Raw genomic sequence first — 13,557 nt, forward strand, 5'->3', positions numbered from 1 at the left:
TGTCCTGCTGAGTCCTTTGGGGCTTCTGAGCGAGGGAGAAAAGTTCCATCTGAAGCTAGACAATTCCATTCCTGCTTCTATTTCCTAACAGTTAACTCCTTCCTCAACAGTTACGATGGGGCCGATAATCCCTTCCTGAGAGGGTTGTGATTTTCAAAAATATACATTAGAGTTAATAATGTATACAGTATCTGATACATAGTTGACGCTCAATAAACACTATCGTGCGTGCGTAGAGCGATGCATACGTTTATACTCAAGAACATGGGGCCGCTGGGGAGATTTTTAACGACCAGAACCTGGAGGTCCGGTAGAGTCAGTGGTCTCATCCCTCGCCCCCCAGGTCTCTCAAGCTCTGGGACAGTGAGGCAACAGCGCAGCGCACGAACCCCGGAGTCAAGGAAAAGTCTCGCATCTCGGAGCCAAATACTGCAATGATCTGGGATCAAAGGGCGTACAGAGGCCGCCCTACCTAGCAGAAAGCGACGCCACGTAACCGTGGGGGACGGGAATGCAACAACACAGGTGACCCCGCACTGAGAACCCAACCAACAGCTGCGCGTGAATCCGCGAGCGGAGAACAATGCGCTCAGCCCTGAGCGCGGAAGCTCGCGGTGCCGCGCCCGGGGGCGTGCCCGGCCCGGGGCCTGCTGGGAAATGTAGTGTCTGAAGCTGAGCCTACGCAGCCCCGCAGCCCCTCGGACCGAGCCCCGTGCAACTACAAGTCCCATTACGCTCCGCGTAGTCTTGATCGCCCGGCTTTTGCAGGGAAAGGAGTGGGTGAACATGGCTGAAGGCACCCGGATCGGCCCAACGTGCCACGGGATGGGTAGCAGGCAGGACCCCGTCTCCAGCAGTGGGAGCTGCAACTTTCCAGAGTACGAGCTTCCCGAGCTAAATACGCGTGCATTCTATGTGGGCGCTTTCGGGGAGCTGTGGCGTGGCCGGTTGCGCGGAGAAGGGGACTTGTCGCTGAAGGAGCCGCAAGCATCCGCGCTGCCAGGGAGCCAAGGGGTCGCCGAGTGGGGCCAGGAGGATGCTGCGGTGGCCCGGGATCTGGGCTGCAGCTTGGAGGCGGCAGCAGAGCTGCGGACCGTGTGCGGGTGAGTGCGCGGCCGAGGGGCTCTTGTTGCTTGGGGCCAACCTGATTGCAGCCTTGCTACTGCGCTTCCCTGGGACCCACCTTGGGAGGGCCTGTGATTTACTCCCCGGGGTAGAAGGGCCGCCCTTTGAAAGCTTTAAACCTGCTAGAGCTTTCCTGGAACCCTGGGAGATGTCCCGTGATCGGAATGCACAATTTCTGCGAGTTGGAGTGAAGGGACGGGAGAGCTGCATGAAAGATTAATTCCCCCCCTTCCCCCCGTGATTTTTTTTAAGTCCTTGTTAATATAGGAAAGCGGTCAGAGTAACGGGATGTGTACCTGCCATTGACAAGACACTTTGACAATGGAGGAGCTTTAGCAATGATGGGGCTGGAAGGAGAGGAGCGTTAACCAGATGAGCGTTAAGACCTTGATTCACTGTGGTCCCTTTTGGGGACCTTCCGGGTATGCTATTACGAAAATTTCCCCCCCAAAAGTGGCTTCAATGGGGTGAAAATATAAACAATCTCTTTCTCCATGTAATAGCATTAGCCGCCATATGTCAATCGGCCACGTATCCTTTCTTTATAGAATATCGGCACAGAAATCATTGTCTTGAATTCTGACTTCCTCTGAGCCGCCTGCCGGATTTGATCTGACTTAGTTATTTAATGATATTTGTAGGACACAAACCTGACTCTCTATGGACAAGATGGGTGATTGCTTTTCCTTTTTGTTTCTGTTTTAGCCTTGATAAATTAAAGTGCCTTGAGGCGGGTGAGGACCCAGAAGTCATCCCAGAGGACACCGACCTAGTGACTTTGGGGTATGGAAAGCTTTACTTTTATTATGTGGTACTTATTTAACTATTTTTTCAACATTATGTTATTCAGAGGTTGAAAGTACCTATAGTTATCACCCCCCCCCCCCCCCCCCATTCAACCATTGTTAACATTTGGCTGTATTTGCTTTAGCTGTGTGTGTTTGAGATACCTGCTGCAAGGCTTTATCTATTGCCGAACTATTCAGTAAGTTATCAGACAGTAATTTATACCTAAATATATCAGCGTATATCTCCCAAAAGTATCATTCTCCTACGTAATGAGTGGTATTATTACCCTAAGAAAATTAGCAGTAAATAACAACTAATGTCCAGTCCATATTCAGAGTTGAGTTTATTTAAAAAAATTAAAAAAAAATTTTTTTTAATGTTTATTTATTTTTGGAAGAGAAAGAGAGACAGCATGAGAAGGGGAGGGGCAGAGAGAGGGGGACACAGAATCCCAAGCACGCTCCAGGCTCTGAGCTGTCAGCACAGAGCCCCAACGCAGGGCTCGAACTCACGAATCATGACCTGAGCCGAAGTCAGCTGCTTAACCGACTGAGCTACCCAGGTGTCCCTTAAAATTTTTTTTAATGGTTATTTTTGAGAGAGTGAGAGAGAGGGAAGGGGAGGGGAAGAGAGAGAGGAGACAGAGAATCTAAAGTAGGCTCCTCACTGTCAGGGCAGAGCCCATCATGGGGCTGGAACCCACAAACCATGGGATCATGACCTGAGCCGAAGTCGGATGCTCAACCGACTTGAGCCAACCAGGCACCCCAGATTTATGTTTATTTTTCAATGTGTGTAGGGGCACCTGGGTGGCTCAGTCAGTGAGCTCAGGTCATGATCTCGTGGTCTGTGACTTTGAGCCCCACATCGTTGAGCCTGGAGCCTGCTTCCTATTCTGTCTCCTTCTGTCTCTGCCCCTCCCCTGCTTGTGCTGTCTCTCTCTCTCAAAAATAATAAACATTAATAAATAAATAAATAAATAAATAAATAAATAAATAAATAAAATGTGTGTTTACAAAGAATGCAGTTAATCTACTTAGATTTCAGTGTAAGTGAAATATGCTGATAGTGTTGTCAAGCTGTTGTAAAGAACCAGTTATCTTTTGTTTTCAATGTTTAATTTTTGACAAATTCATACTTTTGTAAAATAGGATACCAATGAATTACTAGGAAAGTGGAATGACAAGACAAACATTCTTGTCTGGTTTTTGATCTCAGCTCAGGTCTTGATCTCAGGGTCTTGAGTTCAATCCCTGCATTGGGCTTCTTGCTGTGTGTGAAGCCTGCGGGGGGGGGGGGGGGGGGGGCAGGGGGACAACAACCACACAAACACAATAAAAGTTTGTGGTTGTTTTTTTTTTTAGACCAAAGTTTATTATTACTATTATTTTTTGAAGATTTTTAAAAAAGGCTGTCAAAGACAACTTTTCCCAGAAAACTTCCAGGTCATTATGCATTTTGTTTTGTTTTGTTTTGTTTTCACTTTTTTTAAATATGTCATTGCCTTGAATTTGTTTTTATTGAAGTATAATTGATACACAATGCTTCGTTGGTTTCAGGTATAAAGCTTAGTGGTTTGACAGCTATATATGTTCTATGCTTACAAGTGTGGCTACCGTCTGTCTTCACACAAGGCTATTTATTACAATATTATTGACTGTATTCTCTCTGCTGTCCCTTTATCCCCATGATTACTTATTCCACAACTGAAAATTTGTACCTGTTACTCCCCTTCACCAATTTGTACCCCCCCCAACCTTTCCTGGCAACCATCTGTTCTCTGTATTTATGGGGCTGTTTTCTGCTTTTTGTTTGCTTGTTTTGTTTATTAAATTCCACATATAAGTGAAGTTGTATAGTATTTGTCTTTCTCTGTCTGAATTATTTCATTTAGCGTAATACTCTAGGTCTGTCCATGTTGTTGCAAGTGGCAAGATCTCATTCTTTTCTGTGGCTGAGTCATATTCCGTTGTGTAAGTATATCACATCTTTATCCATTCATCTATCCATGGGCACTTGGATTGCCTCCATATCTTGACTTGTAAATAATGCTGTAGTAAATCTAGGGACGCATATATCTTTTCAAATTAGTGTTTTTGTTTTCTTTGGGTGAATACCCAATAGTGGAGTTACTGGATCATATAGTATTTTTCTTTTCTTTTCTTTTCTTTTCTTTTCTTTTCTTTTCTTTTCTTTTCTTTTCTTTTCTTTTCTTTCTTCCCTTGCCTCCCCTCCTCTCCCCTCCCCTCCCCTCCCCTCCCCTTCTAGAACCTTCATACTGTTTTCCACAATGGCTGCACCAGTTAATTGCCACGAACAGTGCACAAAGGTTCCTTTTTCTCTACATCCTTGCCAACACTTGTTATTTCTTGTCTTTTTGATTCTAGCCATTCTGACTGGTGTGAGATGGTATATCATGGTGGTTTGGGATTTTTTTTAATGTTTATTTATTTAAAAAATTTTTTTAATGTTTATTTTTTTGAGAGAGAGAGAAAAAGAGAACGTGAGCAGGGGAGGGGCAGAGAGAGAAGGAGACACAGAATCTGAAGCAGACTTCAGGTTCTGAGCTGTCAGCACAGAGGCCAATGTGGGGCTCGAACCCACAAACTGTGAGATCATGACCTGAGCTGAAATTGGACTCTTAACTGACTGAGCCACCCAGGCATCCCAATGTTTGTTTAATTTTTGAGAGAGAGAGAGAGAGAGAGAGAGAGAGAGAGAGAGAGAGAGACATAGTGTGAGCAGGGGAGGGGCAGAGCGAGACGAGACATAGGCTCCAGGCTCCTAAGCTGTCAGCACAGAACCCGATGCAGGGCTCAAGCCTGAGCCAAAGTTGGACCCTTAACCGACTGAGCCACCCAGTCACGCTCATGGTGGTTTTGATTTGTATTTCCTTGATGAGTGATGTTGAGCATTGTTGGCCATTTGTATGTCTTCTTTTGGAAAACATCTGTTCAGGCCCTCTGCCATTTTTAATTGGGTTATTTGACTTTTTTGCTGTTGAGTCGTGTAAGTTCTTTATTTTGGATATTAATGCTTTATTGGATATATCATTTATATCTTCTCCCATTCAGTAGTTTACCTTTTTGTTTATTGATGGTTTTTGTTGCTATGTGAAAACTTTTTGCCTTGGTATAGTCCCAATAGTTTATTTTGGCTTTTGTTTCCCTTGCCTGCGGAGACATCTAGAAAAATATTTAGAGATTAATGTGTGTTTTCTTTTAGGAGTTTCATGGTTTCATGTCTCACATTAAGGTCTTTAATCCATTTTGAGCTTATTTTTGTATGTGGTGTAAGAGAGTGATTTGGTTTCATTCCTTTGCATGTAGCTGTCCAGTTTTTCCCAACACCGTTTGTTGAAGAAGACTGTCTTTCCACATTATATATTCTTGCTTCCTTTTTTTTTTTTTTAATTTTTTTTTTTTGATGTTTATTTATTTTTGAGACAGAGAGAGACAGAGCATGAATGGGGGAGGGTCAGAGAGAAGGAGACACAGAATCTGAAACAGGCTCCAGGCTCTGAGCTGGCAGCACAGAGCCCGATGCGGGGCTCGAACTCACGGACCGTGAGATCATGACCTGAGCCGAAGTCGGACGCTTAACCGACTGAGCCACCCAGGATCTTGCTTCCTTCTTCATAGATTAATTGACCATGTAAGTGTGGGTTTATTTCTGGGCTCTCTATTCTGTTCCATTGGTCTATGTGTCTGTTTTTGTACTGGTATCATACTCATTGATTACTACAGCTTTGTAGTATATCTTGAAATCTGGGATTGTGATACCTCCCGAATTGTTCTTTCTCAAGATTGCTGTGCTGTTTGGGTTTTTTTTTTTGGTTCCATACAAATTTTTATGTTATTTGTTCTAGTTCTATGAAAAATGCTGTTATCTTGATAGAGATTGCATTGAATCTGTAGGTTGTTTTGAGTAGTAGGGATATTTTACCTATATTAATTCTTCCAGTCCATGAACATGCAGTACTTTCCATTTCTTTGTGTTATCTTCAGTTTCTTTCATCAGTGTTTTGTAGTTTTCAGAGTACAGGTCTTTCACCTCCTTGGTTAAGTCTGTTCCTTACTATTTTATTCTTTTTGATGCAATTGTAAATGGAATTATTTAAAAAGTTTCTCTTTCTGCTACTTTATTATTACTGTATAGAAATGCAGCTGATTACTATATAATAATTTTGTATCCTGCAACTTTATTAAATTCATTTATTACTTCCAGTGTTGCTAAATGCTTACTCTCGAGAAAAAATGCTTACTCTAATTGTCTGTACTGATTGGATTACAGATAGCTGTCAGATCAGTGCTGGTCTGTCAGTCACACTTTATACTGCGCTGTGATAACACTAGAGGAAATGTGTGTGTAATAGTGATGTTTATAATTTTCCAGTTTGTAGCCCACTTCCTTCACACCACATCATCTTTCTGTAACCTTGATCCTACCCTTCCTGTTGTCCCCCTCGACCATTTAGTCAGGCGTTTCAACTCCACCCTGGTTTCTTTTATAATATCAGCCAAATCTGTTTGCCTAATCGCCATGGCTAGTGTTTACATTAGCGATGCTTGGAGCACTGTGAAAGCCTCCCACCTCTCCTGGGCCCAGTTTTTCTCCTTTTGATTTATTCATCATGCTACCACCCGAGCATGCTCATCTGCTATGGACTTTTCAATGGCTGTCCCTCTTCTCTGCGACATATTTCAGGTTCCTTAGACATATGAAGCCTTCCACCTATAGTCCAAATCTGCCTTTCAACCACTGTCTCTTTCAAATGGCTCAGGACGCACTTGGCCCCTCTCCCATCTAAAACTCCATTTATTTTGGCCCTAAGATGCCTTTCCACATGACTACAACTTCTCTCTCTTCCTTGGGAAATAGATGTACTTCTAATATCCGGAGCTCTTCGTGTAACATTCCTAAAGTTTTTGAAGGGTCTTCTAGAGTCCAGACTCTTTCATCTATGTATTGCCCTTAAGCCTATCGTGTTGTTTTGCTTCCGTTGGTGCTCTCTATTGTTGGTTGATGCGTTGGAGTTTTCTGAGGTGCACATCTGGTTGTGCCTCTCTTAAAACCTTTCAGTTTCTCTTAGGCAAAAGGCTTGAATTATTCATTGGCTCACAGGGCGTCTATCTTGCTAATGTTTTCAGCTGTATCTCTGCAATGCTTCAGCTACACTCCAGTTTGTGGTTCAGTTCCTGGAATGTGCTCTCACTCCAGGCCTTTGCCTAGAACTTTCCGTTCTTATCGTTCTGGTCTTGCTGACTTCTACTCATCCTTCAAGTCTTAACCAAAGGACTATGGACTCCCATTTAGGTCCCCTTTGATGCTCATGTAGCCCCCTGTACTTCTGTATTTTTAAAAAGTATTTATTTTTGAGAGACAGTGTGAGGTGAGGGGGCAGAGAGACAGGGAGACAGAAGATCTGGAGTGGCATTTTCGCTGACAACACAGAGCCTGATGCAGAGCTCCAGTTCACAAACATGAGATCACAACCTGAGCTGAAATTGGACGCCCAACTGACAAAGCCACCCAGGTGTCGCTTCTTCCCTCTTGAAATACTCATCAAACTTATGATACACTTGTTTACTTTTCTGTCTTCCTACCTAGACTTACTTAAAATTTCCATAAACTGTGTCTGTTGCACACACTGCCGTATCCCCAGTTCCCAGAACTTTGGCACATGATAGGGAGTCAGTAGATATTTGTAGAGTGAGTAGAATGAATGAAACGTACATAAAGCTGTGGAAGTAGTTTTAGGCAAATGGCTGAAAAAAGATTGCTACAAAGCAAACTTCTTTACTATATTAAAAAAATTTTTTTAACATTGATTTATTTTGGGGACATAGATAGAGCATGAACAGGGAGGAGCAGAGAGAGAGGGAGACACAGAACTCGATGCAGGCTCCAGGTTCTGAGCTGTCAGCACAGAGCCCGACACGGGGCTCGAACCCACAAAATATGATATCATGACCTGAGCCAAAGTCAGACACTTAACCGACTGAGCCACCCCGGTGCCCCATGCTATATTTAATAACATACCAGTTGGCTTATTTTTTTTTTAACTTTATAAAAAATTTTATTTTAAAATTTTTAAAATTTACATCCAAATTCGCATACAGTGCAACAATGATTTCAGGAGTAGATTCCTTAGTGCCCCTGACCCATTTAGCCCATCCCCCCTCCCACAACCCCTCCAGTAACCCTCTGTTTGTTCTCTATATTTATGAGTCTCTTCTGTTTTGTTTCCCTCCCTGTTTTTATATTATTTTTGTTTCCCTTCCTTATGTTCATCTGTTTTGTCTCTTAAAGTCCGTATATGAGTGAAGCCATATGATTTTTGTCTTTCTCTGACTAATTTCACTTAGCATAATACCTCCAGTTCCATCCACATAGTTGCAAATGGCAAGATTTCATTCTTTTTGATTGCCGAGTAATACTCCATTGTATATATATACCACATCTTCTTTATCCATTCATCCATCGATAGACATTTGGGCTCTTTCCATACTTTGGCTATTGTTGATAGTGCTGCTATAAACATGGGGTTGCATGTGTCCCTTTAAAACAGCACACCTGGGGGCGCCTGGGTGGCTCAGTCGGTTGAGCAGCCGACTTCGGCTCGGGTCACGATCTCGCGGTCCGTGAGTTCGAGCCCCACATCAGGCTCTGTGCTGACAGCTCGGAGCCTGGAGCCTGTTTCGGATTCTGTGTCTCCCTCTCTCTCTGACCCTCCCCCATTCATGCTCTGTCTCTCTCTGTCTCAAAAATAAATAAACGTTAAAAAAAATTAAAAAAAAAAAAAAAAACAGCACACCTGTATCCCGTGGATAAATGCCTCGTAGGGTAGTTCTGTTTTTAATTTTTTGAGGAACCTCCATACTGTTTATTGTACCAGTTGGCTTATAATGATTTTATTAAGCCATGTTGAATAGTAATTTTCAGATTATTTTACACGTTGCTTCACCTAGCTGTTGTGTATTACTAAATCAACTGAATCTCATCGGTTGTCTTCTAGTCCCTTCCATAGGAAATGTAGGAGAATTTTATGTATAATCTAATGTAAAAGGAGTCAGTACAGCATTACTCTGCTGGGATTATTTATGTGTACTTTTTTTTTTTTTTAACGTTTATTTATTTTTGAGACAGAGAGAGATCGAGCATGAATGGGGTGGGTCAGAGAGAGAGGGAGACACAGAATCTGAAACAGGCTCCAGGCTCTGAGCTGTCAGCACAGCTGGCATGGGGCTCGAACCCACGAACTGCGAGATCGTGACCTGAGCTGAAGTCAGACACTTAGCTGACTGAGCCACCCAGGCGCCCCTATTTATGTGTACTTTGAATGAAACTTTTATTTACTTATTTATTAAATATTTTATTTATTTATTTTTTGAGAGAGAGAGAACGAGCACGTGGGCAAGTGAGTGAGGGGCAGAGAGAGAGAGAGAGAATCCCAGGAGGGGCAGAGACACAGCGAGAGAGGGAGAGAGGGAGAGAGAGAAGCAGAGCTTATGCTCACCTGAGGTGGGGCTTGAGCTCACCTGATATGGGACTTGGACTCATGAACTGTGACATCAGGTCCTAAGCCGAAGTCAGATGCTTAACAACTGAGCCACGCAGGTGCCCCAAAACTTTTGTACCTAAAATATAATATTGGGGTGTCTGGGTGGCCCAGTCAGTTGGGCACCCGACTGTTGGTTTCGGTTCAGGTCATGGTCTCACAGGTTGTCAGTTCAAGCCCCATGTTGGGCTCTGTGCTGACAGTGCAGAGCCTGCTTGGGATTCTCTCTCTCTCTCTCTCTCTCTCTCTCTCTCTGTCTCTCTGCCCCTCCTTCGCTTGCTCTCTCTCTCAAAAACAAACTTTAAAAAAATAAATAAAAAATAAATAAAATATAAGTAATATTAACCTTAACAGTACTGCAAGTAAATTAGACTTGTGCCAAAAGTTAAAATCTGTATCTTTATGCTTTCTTTTTCTCTAAACTGTCCTTTCTTCTCTCCACCAGTAACTTCAAAACAAAAATAAAAACAAAACCTGATTACATGGCATAAAATAAATACATTTTATTATGGCATAAAATGAATCAAACTCTAGCACCTTCTTTGCCCTAATAAAGGAGTTACTGGGTTCATTTTATGCCTGTAAGGAGAACAAAAGTCCCTTGGAAGAGATTGATTCTCCTTTGATACATGCTACCGTGTGTATACTAAGCTAAATAACTTGTCATCAGCATTTTTCACATTTTTTAACTGCTTAAAGATTTTAATTCCTAGAAATAGGAGAGGTAATTGCTACTACATGGGTACTACTGAAACTTAATCTGTCACCCCAAAAGTTTCAACAATACTACGTTTAAGAAAATAGCAGTTTCATTTAGTCTGCCCATCCCTGTCACTTTGCTAGGCAACAAAGCACTGCTCAGTGCACCAAAAGGATTGAAAGGGGAAACTTCAGCGGCCTGCAAGAAAAAGAGAACCACAGAACTGAAGGGCTCTTAAGCCTGTCACCAAAATAGAAACAAACAAAAAAACACTCTTAATTTACCTGGACTTTGTTAGAATGACAGAAAAGAGTACCATTAAACTAGGAATCTTATAAACCCCTTCCCCACAACTAACACAGAATGAATAAGAAGAAATAAAATCCATAGGGACTTTATTGCAGAAAATCAGGAAACATCTGTTTTTACAAATCAACTGAGGAAATCTCTCCCCTTCTCCCAGAAAATAACTAAGAAACTATGAGTCTCTCCCCTTCTCCCAGAAAATAACTAAGAAACTATGAGTCTACATTCCAGACAAAATTGAATATGCTAAAACAAGCATTTGAGGGTGTGAAAACACCTTGAATCTGAAATTTTATTTTATTTTATTTTGTTTAATTTTAGAGAGGGAACATGCACACAAGCAGGGAGGGGGTGGGGGGTGGGGAGGGAGAGAGAGAGAGAATCTTAAGCAGTCTCCATGCTCAGCACAGAGCCTGATGCGGCACTCTATCCCACAACCCTGGGATCATGACCTGAGCTGAAATCAAGGGCTGGACATTCAACCACCTGAGCCTCTCAGATGGCCCTGAAATTTCAAAACTAAGAACAGGAATGATGAGAAAAAGAGGAATGGGGAAAAAAATTGATGGAATTTGGAAAACGGAAGAGAAAGACAAAATTACCTTAAATGAATTATGAAATAACTGAAACAGAATAGATGCTAATGAAAATTTACTAAGAGGCGATGAAGAAAGACATGAATACAGTTAGAATGAAGTGATGTAGGGGCGCCTGGGTGGCGCAGTCGGTTGAGCGTCCGACTTCAGCCAGGTCATGATCTCGCGGTCCGTGAGTTCGAGCCCCGCGTCGGGCTCTGGGCTGATGGCTCGGAGCCTGGAGCCTGTTTCCGATTCTGTGTCTCCCTCTCTCTCTGCCCCTCCCCCGTTCATGCTCTGTCTCTCTCTGTCCCAAAAAAATAAATAAACGTTAAAAAAAAAAAAGAATGAAGTGATGTAAAGAAAGAAGTGAGTGAGAGAAGTAGTGGGAATGGAAAACAGACAAGGAAGACAAAGTACATTCATATTATATGAGTCCCTCAAGAGAAAAAACAAAACAATTGAATAAAATTGATGCTCAATATAACCCAAAAGGAGTTTCCAGAATTGGAAAAAAATCTGAATCTACAAATTAAAAGGGTTCACTGGGTATCTGGGAAAATTAACCCAGAATTATCAATTCTGAGGCATAGCCTAATAAAACTATTAGATTTCAGAGATAAAGGTAAAACCATTAAGGCTTCTAGGCAAAAAGAACACATAACGCACAAAGGCGAAAGAATTAGAATGACATGAATTTTACAAAGAAGACAGCAGCTGAGCAGGATTTTTTTAAAAGCTCAGTGAAAGGATTTTCTATCCAGTTGAAATGTCCTTCCATATTGAGGCTATAGAAAAAGAATTGTACAAAATCTTGGATAATTACTCACCCGCCAGCCATTTCTGAGGAATATACTAAAGGATGAACTTCGTCCAACCAAATGATGAGTGGGAAATTTTCACCAGAGGACTGATAGAGGAAGGATACAGGCAGAAGGCTAATGTACAAGTGTTGTATGTTGTAACAGATTAGAAGATTGTAGCTAAAACAATGGGATAAGAAAAGAAGAAGAAGATAATGTGTAGGCAGTAAGTGGATTTTAAAAAATACTGATGAAAAACTTGACAAATTTAGTAAAATATTAAATAAGGCAATGGGTAATGAAGGGTATTAAAATATATGTAAGTACAGAGGTAACCACTGGAACAAAAATAAGTGCCAAACCCTCCTCAATTTTTAAAAAACAGACAAGCAAAAATACACATCTCCCAATGAGCACAACAGCTAATATCATAAAATACATATAATTAGAAAATGTGATATAATTGAAACCAAAAGCATCAGTTCTCTACAACCTGTTAAAAGGGGTTTAGACTTGGCTCACAAAACAAAAACCTTGTGGAGACAACAGACATATGTAAAATAAAGTGATTCAGAGAAAAATAAAGGATTGGACAAAAATATTACAGATAAATGAAAAGAGAAATTGAACAGGTGTAGCTGTTCTGATACAAGGCAAATTGAATTCAAGCCCTAACACATTAAATGTGACAAAGGACACTTCTTTTTTTTTTTTAATGTTTATTTTTGAGAGAGCACGTGAGCCGGGGAGGGGCAGAGAGAGAGGGACACAGAATCTGAAGCAGGCTCTAGCCTGCTGTCAGCACAGAGCCCGAGGACGTGGGGTTTGAACCCACAAACCATGAGATCATGACCTGAGCTGAAGTCAGGGGCTTAACTGACTGAGCCACCCAGGCGCTCCAACAAAGGACACTTCTTAATGCTATAAGCCACAAACTCCAATTAAGATAGGATACTTACGAAATATATATTCACAAATATATGTATGTATACACACATATCAACTAATACAGCAATCGGGCATCTGGGTGGCTCAGTTGGTTAAGTGTTTGCCTTTTGAGTTTGGCTCAGGTCATGAGATCATGGTTCGTGAGTTTGAGCCCCGCATCAGGCTATGTGCTGGCAGTGCGGAGCCTGCTTTGGATTCTCTGTCTTTCTCCCTCTCTCTGCCCCTCCCGTGTTCATGCTGTCTCTGTCTCTCTGAAAATAAATTTAAACTTTAAACATACTAAGAAAAAAATAATACAGCAATCAACTTTATAGAACAAAACTATAGGAGATGCAAAATGCATAGTTAAACACACTAACAATAGGACACTTTAATAACAAATGGTAAAAAAAAAAAAAAAAAAAGAGAGAAAAGCTCTCAACAACATAATAGGCTGTATTTTATGGAGATCTGTACTTAAAATTTATAACCTGATAGGAAAAGACAACGTGGCGTACTCAAAAAAGTTGTTTGTATATTAGATCACAAAGAAAACATCAGTAACATCCATAAAGTAGAAATTTTACTGTAAACAACACTTTTATAGCAACATAACAAAACTAGAGCTTACTAACAAAAACAAAAATCAGGCCAACCTACCTGGAAATTAAAATTTAGTTAGTTAGTTATGGGAGAGCACAAGTGGGGAAGGGGCATTGGAAGGGGACTAGAGGATCTGAAGCGGGCTCAGCACTGACAGGCTAACAGCAG

The 13,557-nt window shown here is 41.7% G+C and overlaps 1 protein-coding gene across 2 annotated transcripts in view; it reads left to right on the forward strand.

Annotated features, from left to right (window-relative positions):
* The first annotated feature begins 685 nt into the window (after window positions 1-685).
* SNAPC3 (small nuclear RNA activating complex polypeptide 3) overlaps window positions 686-13,557 on the forward strand; it is a 46,164-nt gene continuing 33,292 nt past the window's right edge. The window contains exons 1-2 of one of the 2 annotated variants that reach the window (XM_086685343.1): window positions 686-1,103; window positions 1,831-1,908. In XM_086685343.1, the coding sequence (XP_086541469.1) occupies window positions 787-1,103; window positions 1,831-1,908 (395 nt within the window). In that variant the 5' untranslated portion in view covers window positions 686-786. The remainder of the gene's footprint in view (window positions 1,104-1,830; window positions 1,909-13,557) is intronic. The other variant, XM_086685342.1, reaches the window with a different exon arrangement.

The sequence above is a fragment of the Puma concolor genome, chromosome D4 (assembly GCF_028749965.1).
Source record: "Puma concolor isolate L17-30 chromosome D4, mPumCon1.1.hap2, whole genome shotgun sequence".
Classification (NCBI taxonomy): Eukaryota; Metazoa; Chordata; class Mammalia; order Carnivora; family Felidae; genus Puma; species Puma concolor.